This window comes from Lynx rufus, unplaced genomic scaffold (assembly GCF_022079265.1).
Source record: "Lynx rufus isolate CCGP_SWC_20201006 ecotype Redwood Valley unplaced genomic scaffold, mLynRuf1.p SCAF_5, whole genome shotgun sequence".
NCBI lineage: Eukaryota > Metazoa > Chordata > Mammalia > Carnivora > Felidae > Lynx > Lynx rufus.
This window is the reverse complement of record NW_025814867.1, coordinates 145306921-145323711: the sequence shown is the minus strand read 5'-3', so window position 1 is coordinate 145323711 and position 16791 is coordinate 145306921. Positions and strand designations below refer to the sequence as shown.

At 45.3% G+C, this 16791-nt stretch overlaps 1 protein-coding gene across 4 annotated transcripts in view; it reads left to right on the top strand.

Annotated features, from left to right (window-relative positions):
* TIAM1 (TIAM Rac1 associated GEF 1) overlaps nucleotides 1-16791 on the top strand; it is a 208228-nt gene that overhangs the window by 174555 nt on the left and 16882 nt on the right. For all 4 annotated transcript variants that reach the window (XM_047100050.1, XM_047100047.1, XM_047100048.1 and 1 more), the window contains 6 exons: nucleotides 212-391; nucleotides 1363-1431; nucleotides 1755-1880; nucleotides 6973-7081; nucleotides 11690-11869; nucleotides 11968-12086. In XM_047100050.1, coding sequence (XP_046956006.1) covers nucleotides 212-391; nucleotides 1363-1431; nucleotides 1755-1880; nucleotides 6973-7081; nucleotides 11690-11869; nucleotides 11968-12086 — 783 coding nt within the window. The remainder of the gene's footprint in view (nucleotides 1-211; nucleotides 392-1362; nucleotides 1432-1754; nucleotides 1881-6972; nucleotides 7082-11689; nucleotides 11870-11967; nucleotides 12087-16791) is intronic.

The window sequence follows — 16791 nt, the reverse complement described above, 5'->3', positions numbered from 1 at the left end:
GTTAGCAATTATTGTTATGGTTGTTTTGAGCATCCGAGCTCTCATATGTGCAGAGCGGTGGGGGGCGGGGGGGGGGGGGGAGGGAGAGATGTAATTCATGTGTGGCAGTTCATTAACCAGGAAGGACATCTTGAGGCGGAACAGATGTCAGACAGGTCTCTCTAGCGAGGGGTAACTTCATCTGCCTTGCCTTTTAAACCGTGCTCCGCAGAGCACGGAACAGGTGGCCGCATTTTGCCGCAGTCTGCATGAGATGAACCTCTCTGACCCGAGCCCATCGCCTCAGGACTCCACGGGGCCTCAGCTGGCCACCATGAGGCAGCTCACCGACGCTGACAAGCTGCGCAAGGTCATCTGTGAGCTCCTGGAGACGGAGCGCACCTATGTGAAAGTACGTCCCCTTGTCCCGCCCTGCCTTCCAGCGGGGCCTGCCTTCCCTCACTTCCAAGGAGGGGCTCTGTGGGTTCATACCCCTGCTTGACTAACCACAAAGCCCGGTGGTGGTAATGAGACATATCTTGGTCCCCCTTGGAATCTGGCCTTTCTTCTGAACGTTCGTTTCTCCTGCGTCTTAAGGAAGCTCATCAATTCTTAGAGCAATTCTTTGAGATTTGTAAGTGATCGACTGAGAAAGGAGATGATGGAGAATATTGAGTGAGCCTTCTGACCTTTCTGAATGTGTCGTTGGGCTAAGACTAAAATTGAATTGAGTTTTTGAAAAATGTAAAGGTGTCATTTTCAGGATCTAATTTGAGTCTAGGCAGAAGGGCATCTGTTTTGTTTTTATTCTCGCTTGTGTTCAGACATTTAGTTATATTCCTGTAGCTATGTAATTTATTCCTTCATCATTCATAATGTCTATCGAATATGTATAACTATAATAGGTGCATTGTTCACACACTGCAAAACGTACATTGTAATACATTCCTATGACTGTAATAGTTATATATTCCTATAACTATATAATTTAGTTAGATGTCACAACACTGTGATCTGTTTTTAATTACCTATTTTAGTCTTTAACTCCGGGGTCAGCAAATTATGGCCCTCAGGCCAAATCCAGCCCTCTGCCTGTTTTGACACATAAAGTTTTATCGGAACGTGGCCACACACACAAATTCATTTATGTGTTTGTGCTGCTGTCACAGGAAGCGGCTTTCCTGTTACAGCGGCACAGTTGTGACAGGGGCCACATGGCCTGCAGTCTAAAATATTGCAGGAAATTTGGGCTCACTCCTGCTTTAAGGGAATTTAATGACCTAAAGAGTGTAATGTTAGCGTTTCGGACATAATCTGTTTTTTCTTCTTTAGATGCTTTACAGACTTTTAGATGTGCTAATGAAGTATCCTTTCAACCCTTAGGACTTAAACTGTCTCATGGAGAGATACCTAAAACCTCTTCAAAAAGAAACTTTCCTCACCCAAGATGAGGTATGATGGAAAAACGACCTAACTTTGTGAGGGTCACATTGCAGTTGAACCTGGTGAAGAAGGAGCGAGGCACACAGGCAACACTGAAAGCAATTTGAATTTGCTTAATTGTAATAAATAGCTCAAATGATTGCCTGTTAAGCTCTTGGCTTGCACTCAAAGAGTGAGGAGCTGCCCCCCCCTCACCTTTCCCCCCTTCCCCATGGTGGGCTCATTATCTTAATTGATAAGTATTGATAGAAGAGCTTTGAAATCGGAAGCAAATAAAGTTTCTGACCACTAATGTAATGCAGAGTGGATTAAATTCTTTTTCCATTTTCCAGCTGGACGTGCTCTTCGGAAACCTCACCGAAATGGTAGAGTTTCAGGTAGAATTTCTGAAAACCCTGGAGGATGGAGTAAGACTGGTCCCTGATTTGGAAAAGCTCGAGAAAGTCGATCAATTTAAGGTAAGTCTCATCTTCAAAGGCATGAGGCTGCCTCCTAATGTCATGGGTGGGCTATCCTGTAGGTCAGGTTGACTCTCCTGATAGCAGGGGGCCTGTGCTCTTTCTGGTCAGTTCTCGTGCTCATGGTGTTGAGTCTTCATTGGACCTCCAGTGGCGTCCATTCAGGAAGGGAGTCTAAGAGGGGACTTTTGTCTGGCTAAGGGGACACTAGTGCCATCAACATGTATCAAACCTGGTAGGTCTACCAGCTTCTGCTGTGGAAGATAGAGCAACCTTGACCTTTTGTTCTGTTTATGTGGGGCCCTTTAATACTTGTTATTAGCAAATCAGACCAGCACCCTTGGTTTCCCAGTAAACAAATTAATTTATCCTGTTCTGGAAAACTTTGCTTAATGGAAATGCTTATCATTATCCAGGAGGAACACAATCTTCCATCTTACAGCGTTCTTGTAGCCTTAATGAGGATTTATGACGAGTACTGTAGTGAGGATGCTTACAGCTTGTGTCCTCCTCCTTGGCCGGGTTTCCTTTATTGCAGATAATTTCCTATGCTACACCTGCAAATGACAGAGCTCGCTGCTTCATGCACAGTGTTGTTGGCTTACATGTCACCGTTATACGCTTTTAAAAAACAGATTTTAAAATTCGAGTATAATTGACATAGAATATGCTGCATATATTCAAATTGCACAGTTTGATGAATCTTGCCATATGTACATACCCATAACGATCCGCCCCGAATGTGTTTTTCCTGCTCTTTGGTGATTCCTGTCTCCCGCCCCTCACTGCCCGTCAGCCCCAGGCCACCGCGTGCACTTTGTGATACCATAGATTAGTTAGATTAACTTGCATTGTGCAGTTTTATATAAATGGCATCATGCAGCGTGTGCTCTTTTTATGTGGCGTCCTGTCCTTAGTTTAATCACGTTTCATCCTTGTGGCTGCGTATCTCAATCTGCCAATAGTCCAACCTTGCCATCGCTCAGTGGTGACCCCCCACACGGGTTAACAGGTATAGCACGCTCTGTTATCTTATCACCTTTTCTGGACACTTGGGTGGTTTCCAAGTTTGGGGCTGTCCTTAGTTTAATCACGTTTCATCCTTGTGGCTGCGTATCTCAATCTGCCAATAGTCCAACCTTGCCATCGCTCAGTGGTGACCCCCCACACGGGTTAACAGGTATAGCACGCTCTGTTATCTTATCACCTTTTCTGGACACTTGGGTGGTTTCCAAGTTTGGGGCAGTTGCAGGTAAAGCTGCTGTGAACATTTGTGTACAAGTGTTAGTGTGGATGTCTGCTTTCCTTTCTTCTGGCTAAATACCCAGGAATAGAGTGGCTGGATCACGTGGTTGAGCCAATGTACCTTGTCACCGGCGGTTCCCCCTTACCCTCACGAGGAGGTCATGGTCTCTGTTTATAATTGTGGCCATCCTAACGCATGTGTAGTGGCATCTGGCTGTGACTTTCATTTTAATTTCCCTTATGACATGACGGTGCACGTGTTCTGATGTGCTCGTTTGCCTGTAACATATCCTCTTTGGTGACGGATCTCTTCATACCATTCACCCATTGATTTTTTTGGTTTTCTTACTATTGGGTCTTGAGTAGAAGTCCTTTACCAGAACCGGGATTTGTAAATGTTTTCTTGTCATACAGTGTCTTTCAAAGATCAGGAATTTTAAATTTTGATGAAGCCCAATTTTTCAAATCTTTTCTTTCTTGGGTCACACTTTTGGTGTCCTGGCTGTGGAATTTTGGCCTAAACCAGGGTCATAAACATTTTCTTCTGTTTTCTCCCAGAAGCTTTGTAATTTGGGCATGTACCTTATGGTCTCGGATCTGTTTTGAATTAAATTTTTTAAGGTGCAATGTAGGAATCAAAGTCATCTTTTTTGCTTGTGAATGTGATTTTTCTGGTACTATGTGCTGAAATGACCATCCTTCTATTCTCTTTGCTTTGTTAATTTGGCCATTGTGTTGGACTCAGGTTCAGCTGTCTATGTAGGGCCCCCATACGCTTCGACCTCTCGTAGAGCTTGCCAAGATATGGCTGAGTGATGTTAGTATACACATTTAGGGACTTGGCTGCCCTTTCTCCCTCGTGTTTTTTTGGGTCAGTGATCCTTTGCAATGGGAGCTATTCAGTATACATACACGTGTTCATACACTTAGCATATGAATATAGTCTTTTCTTTTTAAGTTTATTTATTCTGAGAGAGACAGACACAGTGTGAGCCAGGGAGGGGCAGAGAGAGATGGAGAGAGAGAATTCCAACCAGGCTCTGCACTGATAGAGCGGCACTCGAACCCATGAAGCTGCGAGATCACGACCCACACCAAAGCCAAGAGTCAGACAGTCAGCCGACTGAGCCACCCAGGTGCCCCCAAATGTGTTTTTATATATAGTTATCTGTTTTTATTTGGATATGTCTTGAGACTGGTTGCAAGAATAGTCTGGAAGAATTCCTGGATCTCCTTCACCCAGATTTCCCAAATGTGAACATTTGACCACGTTTGCTTTATTATTTCTCTCCCTTCCTATCTCTGATATGTATATGTGTATGTATCTGTGTGTCTGTGGAATATAATTTTTTTTTTCCTCGAACCATTGAAGAGTTTAGTTGCAGGCAGGATACTATCCCCTTTAATCCTAATTACCGCATAAGGTTCATTTGTGTGTGTGTTCAAATGCTGCTTGGATGAATTAATTTTCTCCTCTCTTCATCCTCAGGGTGGTTCTGCTGTCCATTCAAAATACAGTTTGGTTCCTTTGTGTGTGTTTGTAATGATAACATGTATTTTCTAAATTAGTGCATTAATTAAGACAGTTCAAAGTCATGACAAGGGTCAGTGATTTGTTAATCAAAAAAGTTGTTGGATGAGGGTCTAAAAAAACAAATGGTTACAGACATTCCTTAAAACACTTGGTTTAAAAAAATTTTTATAACATTTATTTTTGAGAGAGAGAGAGACACACAGAGTGCAAGTGGGGGAGGGGCAGAGAGCAAGAGGGAGACACAGAATCTGAAACAGGCTCCAGGCTCTGAGCTGTCAGCACAGAGCCTGACACGGCGCTCCAACTCATGAACCATGAGATCATGACCTGAGCTGAAGGGGGACACTTAACTGACTGAGCCACCCAGGTGCCCCTAAAACACTTGGTTTTAATCTAAAGCATACAACACTCATTAAATTCACTTACCAGTCTCTTGCTGGGACGCCGGTTCTTTGAGTGTAGGTTCAGTGAATCAATTGAGGAGAGGTAGGTGAACAGAACTATAGTATGAACGTGGCTGCATTATGAGCAGGGTTCTTCTAGGAGGGATTGCTGCATGGATTCTTTGAGTAAGCTGTCTCTGAACGGTTACAGTTCTAAATTCCACTCGAGCGGGACTCTTCCCTGACTGTGGCTTTACTGGTTTATTGCATAACCTGAAGGTCTCCATTCTGCCAGGAAGGCAAGACAATTGATGCATATTGAATATTCATGGCCCAAGAGCTCCTCTCCAGCACCTCTCAGTTGGCTTCTGGATTGTCTTGCCTTTGCTCCCACACCTATCCCTGTCGGTTTTACCCTTGGTGCCCTGTCTAAATTCTGATTGTACATTTGGCCAGAAACATAAAAGCTTGTTCCAATATTCAGACTGCATAAAACTCTAGTTCTAAGGCAGTATTAGAAAGAAATATAACTAGTTCTGAGGTCAAACAAGTCTTGATAAAATGTGCCCTTGGAAATTTGCAACGTCCAACATCCAGTGAGTGGCTCTATGATGTCCTACGGAAGGGCAACTTGGGGTAAATATAGTCTTTGTGTATAAACCCCTCATACTTGGGCACACTTTGTGCCCTGAGATCATTTTTTTAAGGCCAGAAGAATAAATGAATGCCTTAATGTTTTATCTGTGGGTGCCTGTATGGTAAATGCTAAGTAAGTAATAAGTTAGACCTAACTAATGGCTTGATACAGTTAACGTGAGGGGTTACGTTTAGAGCTTTCTCTTTCACATCTTTTCTTGTTTAGTTACTGAGTGTATCTCCAAGGATAACTGTCCCTGCTGGACCCCTCTCAGCCAGGGTGGTGAGGTTGGGAGGGGTGGGGCTTGAAAAGGAAAGGAGGAAAAGTAGAAAGCGTGGGAAACTAGTGTAGGTCTCCAATTACCTATTGTGGGTAGTTGAAAAGAAACTTTTTGTTCTTAGTAGACCGTCTATCAGAATTCTGTGCATTGCTCATTAGGTAAATTGCACATTGAAATCCAAAACTTTTTTTTTTTTTCTTGGAACCTCACTTTTATTTATTTTTTTTAATTAAAAAAGTATTTATTTTTTAGAGAGACAGAGCATGAGCGGGGGGTGCGCAGAGAGAGAGGGAGACACAGAATCCAAAGCAGGCACTGAACTGTCCACACAGAGCCCAGTTCAGGGCTTGATCTCATGAACTGTGAGATCATGACCTGAGCCGAAGTTGGGCGCCCGACCGACTGAGCCACCCAGGCGCCCTGCAAACTAAATTCTAATAGGGAAGTTCGTCACCCATTTTTGAGCCTTTTGAGGCAGAGGGTGTGGGCTGGGAGAGGGTATCTAATTCCCGTAGCTAAGCATGTTTCTTACATTCTTATCTGCTCCCTGCTAGACAAGGGAGTAATATTGGAGAGGGTGGAATTAGTGACCAGGGAAATGTGTCTTCTATTTTTGGGGTGTATGCATTTCTTGCCTCTATTTGGTTTGTCGCTTCCCCCTCCCAGGATGAGCTAATGAGAGATTTCAGGAGATTTCTGCCTTTTCCAAAATGCCTCTATATTTTCTCATTAACATTCAGACATCCCAGGTAGGTCATTCAAAGGCCCAGGGCTGGAGAAGCAGTGACATCTCCACTGTAATTAGCAAGAAGGCCAACTCCACAAACATGTAAGCCCTCGACCTTTCCAATAGGCAGTTTCAGGCCGTCAGGGAGCAAAGAAAGGCTGTGACAGGTGTGAATGGTGCTGATGTGTGGGGAGGGTCAGGCAGATGTGGGCTCCCTCTGTGTCCCGATGATATTTCTAGACGAGGACGAACATGAACTAACTGCGATTTTTCTCGTTGAATCCAGAAAGTGCTGTTCTCCCTGGGGGGATCCTTTCTGTATTACGCTGACCGCTTCAAGCTCTACAGTGCCTTCTGCGCCAGCCACACGAAGGTCCCCAAGGTCCTGGTGAAAGGTAGGCCGGTGAGGACTGGGCAGCAGGTGGGCATGTCTGTTGTAGATTCCCATTTGTGTGGCTGACTGTGGTTGGGAGTTTGGGACAGAAATCCACGAGTCATTAATGTGCCAGATAGATGTTACACAAATAAAGGTACTAAGAAGTGAAATGCATTGCTGTCTTTTTTTTTTTTTTTTAAGTTTGTTTTTATTTTGAGAGAAAGATAGGGAGCAACCAGGGGCGGGGCAGAGAGAGAGGGAGACAAAATCCCAAGCAGGCTCTGCTGTCAGCACAGGGCCCCACGCAGGGCTCGAACTCACAAACCGTGAGATCATGACCTGAGCCAAAATCAAGAGTCGGGTGCTTAACTAACTGAGCCACCCAGATGCCTCTGTCTTTTTTTTTTTTTTTTTTAAGTAAAGTCTGTGCCCAACATGGGGCTCTAACTCACAACCCGCGAGATGCCGAGTCACACACTCTACTGACTGGGCCAGCCAGGTGCCCCTACTATCTTGGACTAACGGTCTTACCAGTCTTCTCATAACGAAAGGTTTGACTCATCTATTTGGGGCCAGAATTGAGGGGTCATCTTGCAATTATGCAAAAACAGAGGAGCTTTAGAAATCCCTGCTTTACTCCCTAATGTTCATTCATTTCCTTATAACCTCGCACACTTACTGGGCCTTTTGGTGGAATGCCTCTTTCCCTCACCTATGTTTTTCTCCCTAGGTGTGTGATAATAGCCACCACCAGCACTGCTAAAGCTGAGAGTCTCCAGAAAGCTGTTTTGCTTCCCTAGTTCAGCATGTGATGTTAGTGATAGGTGATTTAAAAAAAAAAAAAAAAAAAAGATATTTCCCTGGGAAACAGTATAATCGGTAGAAAGTCCGATTGCAAAGGATCTCTGGAAATCAGCCCGCTCGTTCTTAACACTTCCCTGTGGCTGTCATGTGCATAGCTGCGGATCCGGTCCCTGAATACGTAAATAATTTATCCATGTTATGCTTTCCTGCCAGAGAGAATGAGCTTGACTTAATTTAAAACCTATTATAGGAAATATTAGTACAGTGCAGGTCTCCGGTTGACAGAAGAGCATGCCCCAGATAATGACATACTTACTGGTAGAGCTAGTTGACTGCCACGGCACCTATCCCAACATGAAATTCAAAGGACATTTTCAACATGAAATTTAAAGGAAGCCTGGGTGGCGCAGTCCGTTAAGCGTCCGACTTCGGCTCAGGTCATGATCTCAGAGCTTGTGAGTTTGAGCCCCGCGTCGGGCTGTGTGCTGACAGCTCAGAGCTTGGAGCCTGCTTCCGATTCTGTGTCTCCCTCCCTCTCTGCTACTCTCCCGCTCACACTCTGTCTCTCTCTCTCTCAAAAAATAAATAAACATTAAAGAAAACTTTTTTAGAGGGAGCCTGGGAATTTCCTTGTCGCGTTGTCTGGCCCAGCTTTTCGCATATGCTGCTTTCACATGTCCTGTGTTGGGCATAGAGTTCTGCATACAGGCTTCTTTTTCAACTTTAACCGACTGCTGATTGTTAGGAGATCATTAACATAACAATTTTAGAGAACTTTGTTCTCCTGTAAAATTATATACACATTACAGGCTTTAGAGCAATTTGTGTTACTTTTAATCACTCAATCAGATTAAATTGTGCCCCTGGAGATTTTTTTCTTAATCCAATAACATTGTTTTTTGCACCTGAAAAATATTAGTGTCTTTCAAAATGATCCCTGGAAACATTAGGTATGACCTACATTTTTCTAATGGCCAAAGTTGCCTAGAGGGGAGGGTGAAGAGAACTCTTGGAGAACAAAAGTCTGTGACTCTTTTCTTTTGTTTTAATGTTTATTTTTGAGAGGAAGGGAGCACAAGTGGGGGAGGGGCAGAGAGAGAGGATCCAAAGTGGGTTCTGTGCTGAGAGGCAAGAGCCTTATGCGGGGCTTGACCCCATGAACTGTGTGATCATGACCTGAGCCGAAGTCAGATGCTTAACCGACTGAGCCACCCAGGTGTCCCAAAAGTCTCACTCTTTTTTTTTTTTTTTCCTTTTTTTTAAATTTTTTTTTTTTCTTCAACGTTTTTATTTATTTTTGGGACAGAGAGAGACAGAGCATGAACGGGGGAGAGGCAGAGAGAGAGGGAGACACAGAATCGGAAACAGGCTCCAGGCTCTGAGCCATCAGCCCAGAGCCCGACGCGGGGCTCGAACTCACGGACCGCGAGATTGTGACCTGGCTGAAGTCGGACGCTTCACCGACTGCGCCACCCAGGCGCCCCCCAAAAGTCTCACTCTTAATGGGCTCACGGCTAGGTTGGATGAAAGTGAGACTCCCTTAACTCACCAAGAGCTGAGTTTTGTTCTGACATGAAATATGGTTGATGGATTAAATGCCAGTGGCCATTGTTTTGGGCTTTCGGATTTTGAGGGGATTCCTACGCCCCTTCTAGATGTGGGCAGAGACACTTGGGATGTCGCACAGTAGCCACAGCCTCCTGGGCATCGGAGGGGCTGGGCCTTGCTTTCCTGACACACAGGCCACTCCTTCCCAGGGTCCTTTCTTTTCCCAGATTTGCTCTTTGGCAGGAGGAGAAACGGTGGCCCCAAACCCCATGCAGTCTAATTCCTCTTCACAGGGCTTAAAAGGGATGAAAAGATTGTGGTCTTTATGAGGCCGCCTTCACATGGTTGCTGTTTTTCTTTGAATAAAGATAGAATAATCAGTTTACAATCCATGATGCCCTTTTACAACATCTTCTGGTCTCAGCTTGCACTGCTAATCCCTGGAGACGGAGATACATTTTTATCAGAAGCTTTTGAAAAAGGGTATGCCCACTGTTACGTCACTTTGATATATTGTACCTTTTTTCCCCCGTTTCGTGTCCTCATTCCCTTCTCCCTCCCCCCAGTTTCTCTGCACCTAGATGGCATTAATTAGCCTTGTCTTCCTAATTAGGCTTGTCTTCCCAACTACCCACTGGTGGGTACCTTGTTGCTCGTCTGGGTTCCCTCAACTCCCCAGGGCTGCTTTTCAGCCCTGCTGGGACACAGATAGAAACCAGGCTGGTGAAGCAAGTGCTGCCTGGGTTCTTTGAGGTCAGATGTATGTTTCCCTCTGAATGGACTGTGCGGTCCTGGGCTCTGGGAGGGAGGCGCTGCCCTCTAGATGCTAATAGCTGGTAGCAGCATATTAACATAGAACAGATCTTAAAAGGCGTTGGCTGTGGGAGACCCAGCCCTGCCCCACTTCCCAGAGCTACAGAGCACCACTGCTTCTCATTTTTTCGTTTTTTTTCATATCTTTTCTCAAAAAAAAAAAAAAAAAAAGGATTCTAACTGGCAATGAAATGCTTTAAAGATTAAGAAAACCAGGGCAAGGAGTGTTTCAACATGTAGGCTTTCTGAGTATTCAGATACGGCGAAGCGAACAGACCAGAGAGACCGTTGCCTTTGTAAAGGTAGTTTGTTACCCACAGTTCCCCAAAGAAGGGGGCGAAACATGCCACACAGGGCCACACTGGGAAGCACCAGGGCCAGTCAGGAAGCAGGAGCCAGGGGGGAACGTGGGCAACTTTATTGTGGTTGTTGCACGAAGGACGGAGCGAGGCAGGGTAAGCAGGCTTAGCGTGGGGGGGTTTCAGTGGGTTCTGAGGTAGAGGGGCGGTCCTGATTTGTCTGGTACCTGGCCCTGAGGGGATTAGGGCAGGGGAATAGTGGCCCAGAGTGTCAGGGCCCACTAGAAGAGATGGGGGTAGGGGACTCCACGTTGGTTGGTTTGCATACGAAAGGTGTGCTCCCCGGTGGGTGAGTCCTTTGCTGCATGTAGGAATGGCTAGCCCCGGGAGGGGCAGTTCCGGGGTCTGTAAGGCCCCCAGATGTCAAAATATCAGAATAAAAAGACATTCTTGGGGCGTCTGGGTGGCTCAGTCAGTTAAGCATCTGACTCTTGGTTCCGTCCAGCTCAGGTCATGATCTCACAGTTCGTGAGTTCGAGGACTGCGTCGGACGCTGCACTAGCAGCATGGATTCTCTCTCTCCCCTCTCTCTGTTCCTACCCTGCTCATTCTCTGTCTCTCAAAATAAATAAACTCCAAAATTAAAAAAAAAAAGACGTTCTTAGTACGAGGAGGATGAACAGCAGCCCCTCAAAGCCCAGATGTAGGATTTTTTTTTTTCAACGTTTATTTATTTTCGGGACAGAGAGAGACAGAGCATGAACGGGGGAGGGGCAGAGAGAGAGGGAGACACAGAATCGGAAACAGGCTCCAGGCTCTGAGCCATCAGCCCAGAGCCCGACGTGGGGCTCGAACTCCCGGACCGCGAGATCGTGACCTGGCTGAAGTCGGACGCTTAACCGACTGCGCCACCCAGGCGCCCCTAGCCCAGGTGTAGGATTTACAAACGCTGTTATCCCTTTACTCAGACTCCATTATTGCCCCCAAACAAAGAAGCCTGACCGGCTCTTCCAGTTGTCTCCCTGGGGCCCCCGCCTTCCTTCCTCCTGCAACACACTCTCCACTCAGTCCTGTGGAAAGGCGCCTTGGAAAAAGTGAGGGAAATGGTGGGGAGGGGGTCATTTGGAGGTTCCATCCTGACAGCCTGTGTTAATCTCTGCCAGCCAAGACGGACACGGCTTTCAAGGCGTTCTTAGATGCCCAGAACCCGAAACAGCAGCACTCGGCCACTCTCGAGTCTTACCTCATCAAGCCCATCCAGAGGATCCTCAAGTACCCGCTTCTGCTGAAGGAGCTCTTTGCCCTGACGGATGCCGAGAGCGAGGAGCACTACCATCTGGACGGTGAGGCCCCGGCCCCGAGGTCTGCCCCCCGCCCCCCCGCCCGTGTCTCCGTGACCGTCTCTAAACAGCCTTTGCCTTTCACGGCCGTTTTCTTCCAGTGGCCATCAAGACTATGAACAAGGTTGCAAGTCATATCAATGAAATGCAGAAAATTCACGAAGAATTTGGGGCTGTGTTTGACCAGCTCATTGCTGAACAGACGGGTGAGAAAAAAGAGGTAAGGGGGCCGGCCTCTCAGAACACCTGGCAGTAAAGCTGGGTTGGTTCCATTGTTTTCTGAAGGTGTTATTTGTAAGTGAAAGAGTTACGAAGTATTGTTTTTGTCGGTGGAACTTTTACCCTTTATCCAAGGCTATAAGTGAATTTTCTTCCTCAGCTGAATTAGTTCTTAATATCGGAACCGTGTCTCTGAGTCTCATTCCTTCCCTCTCGGGACCTCTGGTTTTATTCTGTTATGTGTGAGCCTGAACCCCCATGACCATGGCTTGGGCTGCTTCCGTAAGCACCGTAAAAGGCCGAAGCTGCATCCCTCGAGATTAGAATAATGCTCAGCCTGTCATAGGGGCTCAGTCAATATTTGCTAAATGAATGAAAATTTCAAATGACTCTAAATCTGTTTTTTTTAAAGTCTACCTAAAAACCTACTTAGAAGAAAGAGTGACAGGGCCAGATACACCTGAGAAAAACTGAGAGCAAATTATAAATGATGCCTGAGTCATTGACAAGAGCTTATGTGAATAAAAATTCTGATAATACTGAGATGAATCCGAGGGATAGGATATGTAATAACGTTCATCACTGCCTCTGTGCATTCGGCTGGAATATTCTCCTCGGGTTTGCTTTCTGCCTTTAAAAAAAAAGAAAGGAGAAAAGCTGGGAGGGAACCAGGAAGAAAATCACTCCTACTGGGATGACGAAGAGGGTAAAAGACAAGGGGGCGGGGAAACTTGGTTGTTTAGTCTAAGCAGAGAGAAAACAGCCTTATCTTCAAGGTACACAGGATTACTGTCCGGGTTCATTTTGATGTCTTCAGGGAAACAAAACAAGTTTTCAGACTGCTAAAGGCTGATTTTCAGACAGAGGTAAAATCATGGGCCCTCCTCTAGATGTAAAAGCAAAGACATATTAAGACATTTATGTTACTCAGATGATAGGAGGGAACCAGGCAGACGTCACCACGGTTTCTTGGAAAAGCTGGACTAGCCCAGGTGTGGATAAGACATGAAGAAATAGTGTGATCGTTTGCAAATGGAGACACACTGGCTTCTCCACAGTGGGAGGAAGTCAAGTCAGCGCCCGACTGGACAACCATTGCCTACACCTTCAAGAGAGTAGCAGAGGAGCTCAAAGGCAGCATGGAGGGCTGGAGTCTGATGGCTCGGGAGGGTGTGTTAGAGGATCCACAGTGTTCCACTGAAACACCATTTATTTTTTTCTACCGGTGTGACAAGCAGAGCATGAGAATGTTCTCAGTCTACCTGGCAGATGATGTAATCAATCAAGAGTTTAGAAAAGGTGGGCACGGCTACTCTGGACTGAGTTCTCATTTTCTTATAAAACCTTTGTAAGAAGAAAGCCGTGGGATGCTTGTGAGAGGGCAAAATACGGGAAAAGACAAGGAGAAAAATCTCTTCGATCTCAAAACAAAGCACTTACCACTCTTAATGTTTGGGTGTTTGCTTTGATTTAGAAAATTATATCTCTGTATATGCTTGAATAATTATACTTTGAAAATAATTTTATGCCTTGTTTATTTAATATTGAACAAAAAACTTCCATGTTGTTTTAAATTATTCAAAACAATCATTTAAATTATTGTGTAATATTTCATTGTGTGGGCGAACAATGGTTTACTTAATTTCCTGTCATTAGACAGATCTCTTGGTTTCATTGACTACTACAAATAATACAGCATTTTTTAAAGTATTTATTTATTATTTATTTTTATTATATATATATATTTATTATTTATTATTGTTATTATTTTTAAGCAATCTCTATACCCAATGTGAAGCTCAAACTCACGAACGACCCCAAGATCAGGCTTCTGCAGCCAGGCACCCCAATACTGCAAACATTTTTTTATCACAACACTTCCTCCCCTGTGTTTCAGTTTATTTTAATTTTGACAGAAGTGAATTTTATTGGGCCTGGGAAATGAACATTTTCACTATATTGTTCATGATGCATCAAGCTAGCTTCTGGATTTTAATGACCTTGGGGGCAAAGACCTTGTTACGCTAAAGACTAGAAAGTGATATGGATAGTGGATTGCAAAGCATTTAGGGAAAAAAAAAAAAAGACGAATATGATTCAAAAGTCAAGGACCGTGAAAGGGAACATGGCTTTGGTGAAACTGCCCGTCCTCTACAATGAAATTCTGACAATCAAGTAAGAAATCTTTCTAGCGAGGAACAAAGAGACAAAGTGCGGTACAAAATAGCCTCCCGTGGGCTGAGATTTTGTGAAAAGAAATGTGCAAAAGATAAAGGGAGACATTTAACTGAGAACCAGTATTAAAGAGAAGGAAAATCCTATCTCAGTATTAGGACGTCCAAAGCCCAGAAAGATCAAGGCTTGGAAAAGATGCCAAAGAAAGCAACGGAAGATTGTGTTTTAACCCCGTAAGAAGAATAAGAAAGAAGTAGGCGCCCAAAGTGGAGCAGAGGTTTAGTAGCCAACGATCCTTGATTAGGCAAGGAGAAGGCCTCAAGTTCCATGCAATCTCTCTTTGAGGATGGTCTTCAAACTGAAAGGGATGGAGTGGTCTCAATTTCACAAACACAAGACCTGAGGGAAATGTGGGTCCTGGGGAAATAGTGCACAGATCAGTTATCACACTCCTTGCCACATACATTGGAGCAATTATGGAAACTTTGAGAGGCAGCCAGTTAGAGGCACATAGGTTATGTCCTGATTCCCACAGAGCTGATTCCTGATCATTGTAGTTCCTTTTTAATGGCAATATCCAGTAAAAACCTAGAATGGGTTTATGAACAGTTTGTCAACAGTTATGAATAGGAACATTTATCAGTATCTGTTGGGAAAGGTGGGTCACTATTGAAATGGTAACATTCCAGGGACACGCTACCATGTCTCATCTTGTCATCAGCCACTTTCCTCAGGCGGTCCCTGAAGGCAGATATGTGCACAAAGAACAAAGCTGTTCAAGAAAATACTGTATGATGAAGCTGGGAGGCCTTCAGCCTCCCCATGTTAAACCCTACGGAGTTGAGCTGGACCACGTAGAGCATCCCTTTTGCTTAGGTAGGATGAAGAAAAGACCAAAGAGGGCATGTCCCCTTTGGGCCCAAAAGACGTGGCCGAGTAGAACAGGCCAGACTTCTAAGCAGAGCTTAGTCTTGAGGTTTGGGCAGAAAATTGAGAAGGTGACAAATAGAAGGCCAAGGGAGATACTGTTGGCCAGGATGGGCAGCGCTGACACCCTTATTCCATGGGCCATGTGGAAACTTGAAAACAGAGCATAACCACATGGACTGGGACTGCATCAGTCCCTTTTCACTATGTGACAAATAACATCTCAGTGAATACCACCACACTCGGGTATGTGGGCCAGCAGAACTCTGGCCTCTCTTGGTGAGCTCTAGAACGTAAAGCCCAGGTACACTCTACTTGTCATCCTTTCGGGATCTGGGCTGAAGAAGCAGTGGCTGTCTTGGGCATATCCTTTCCAGGGAAGGTGGAAGCCCAGGAGGGCTGGTGGAAACTTACTATGGCAAGTCCGAGGCCCAAGGCACATGGCCACGTGCAGAGTCAGCAGGGATTTGCCTGGTGTAGTGGGAGGTGCTAGAAAGTCACATGGCAGAGGGTGCCGATACAGAATTATGTCGGAGAAGGAAGTAGAGTTTGGAGAATGATCTGCCCCAGTGACCCTCAATCACGTTTAAAGACATATCCCCTAAGGCGGTGGCCCAGAATGGTACCTGGGAACTTGACTTCTGTGTATAAACACTCCTCTTTTGTGCAGATGCTTGGGGCATGGGTAGTAGAGACTATAGTTACCTTAGTTGAGACTGTCCTGGGAGGTGGTTGACTAGTTATTTCATATGTACAAACAAACTAAGATTGATTAATTTTTTTATCCTTGGCTATACTACTTACTAATAATACAGGTCAGTAATTATTATTATTATTGATCCCCCAGTCACTATAGTGGTAACCACACCACTGAATTTTGGTTTGGTTTGTGTTTTTAATTTTTTTTTTAACGTTTATTCGTTGTTTTGAGAGACAGAGCACAAGCGGGGGAGGGGCAGAGAGAGAGGGAGACACAGAATCCGAAGCAGGCTCCAGGCTCTGAGCTGTCAGCACAGAGCCCGACGCGGGGCTCGAAACCGCGAACCATGAGATCATGACCTGAGCCGAAGTCTTAAGCCAGTGCTTAACCGACTGAGCCTCTCAGGTGCCCTGACACCACTGGATTTTGTACTGCTGGAGCCGCATCTCCAGCACCAGCATCTGGCTTGGTGACTCAGGACGAGCAATGCCAAATGGCACTGTGGTCAGCAGAGGGCTGCCGGGTTGCTGCTGCTATTTCTAGAAACCCTATCAGATTATAAGCAGCAAAATGACCCATCTGTCTTTGAGAAGCTCAACATCAAGTTTTGGAATATCTGAAATGCTGCCTCGAGCTTGATCTCTGGATGCGGAACCTATTGGCAGTGTTTGGTATTTATCAGTGGGTGGACCACGGACTCTGTTTGTAAAGCCTTGTCCCCTAATGTGCCTGCACAGAGAGCAGGTCAAGAGACCAGATGCTTCTCCTCCCTGTGAATAGGCTGCTGAGTGGGCAGGAGGTTGAGGTGTGGATGGGCTTGCAAATGGGCCCCGGACTCCGGTGACAAAGGCAGAGGTGGCTGTTGGGAAGTGTCAGCACTGGACTGCCGCAGCATCATGTCTGG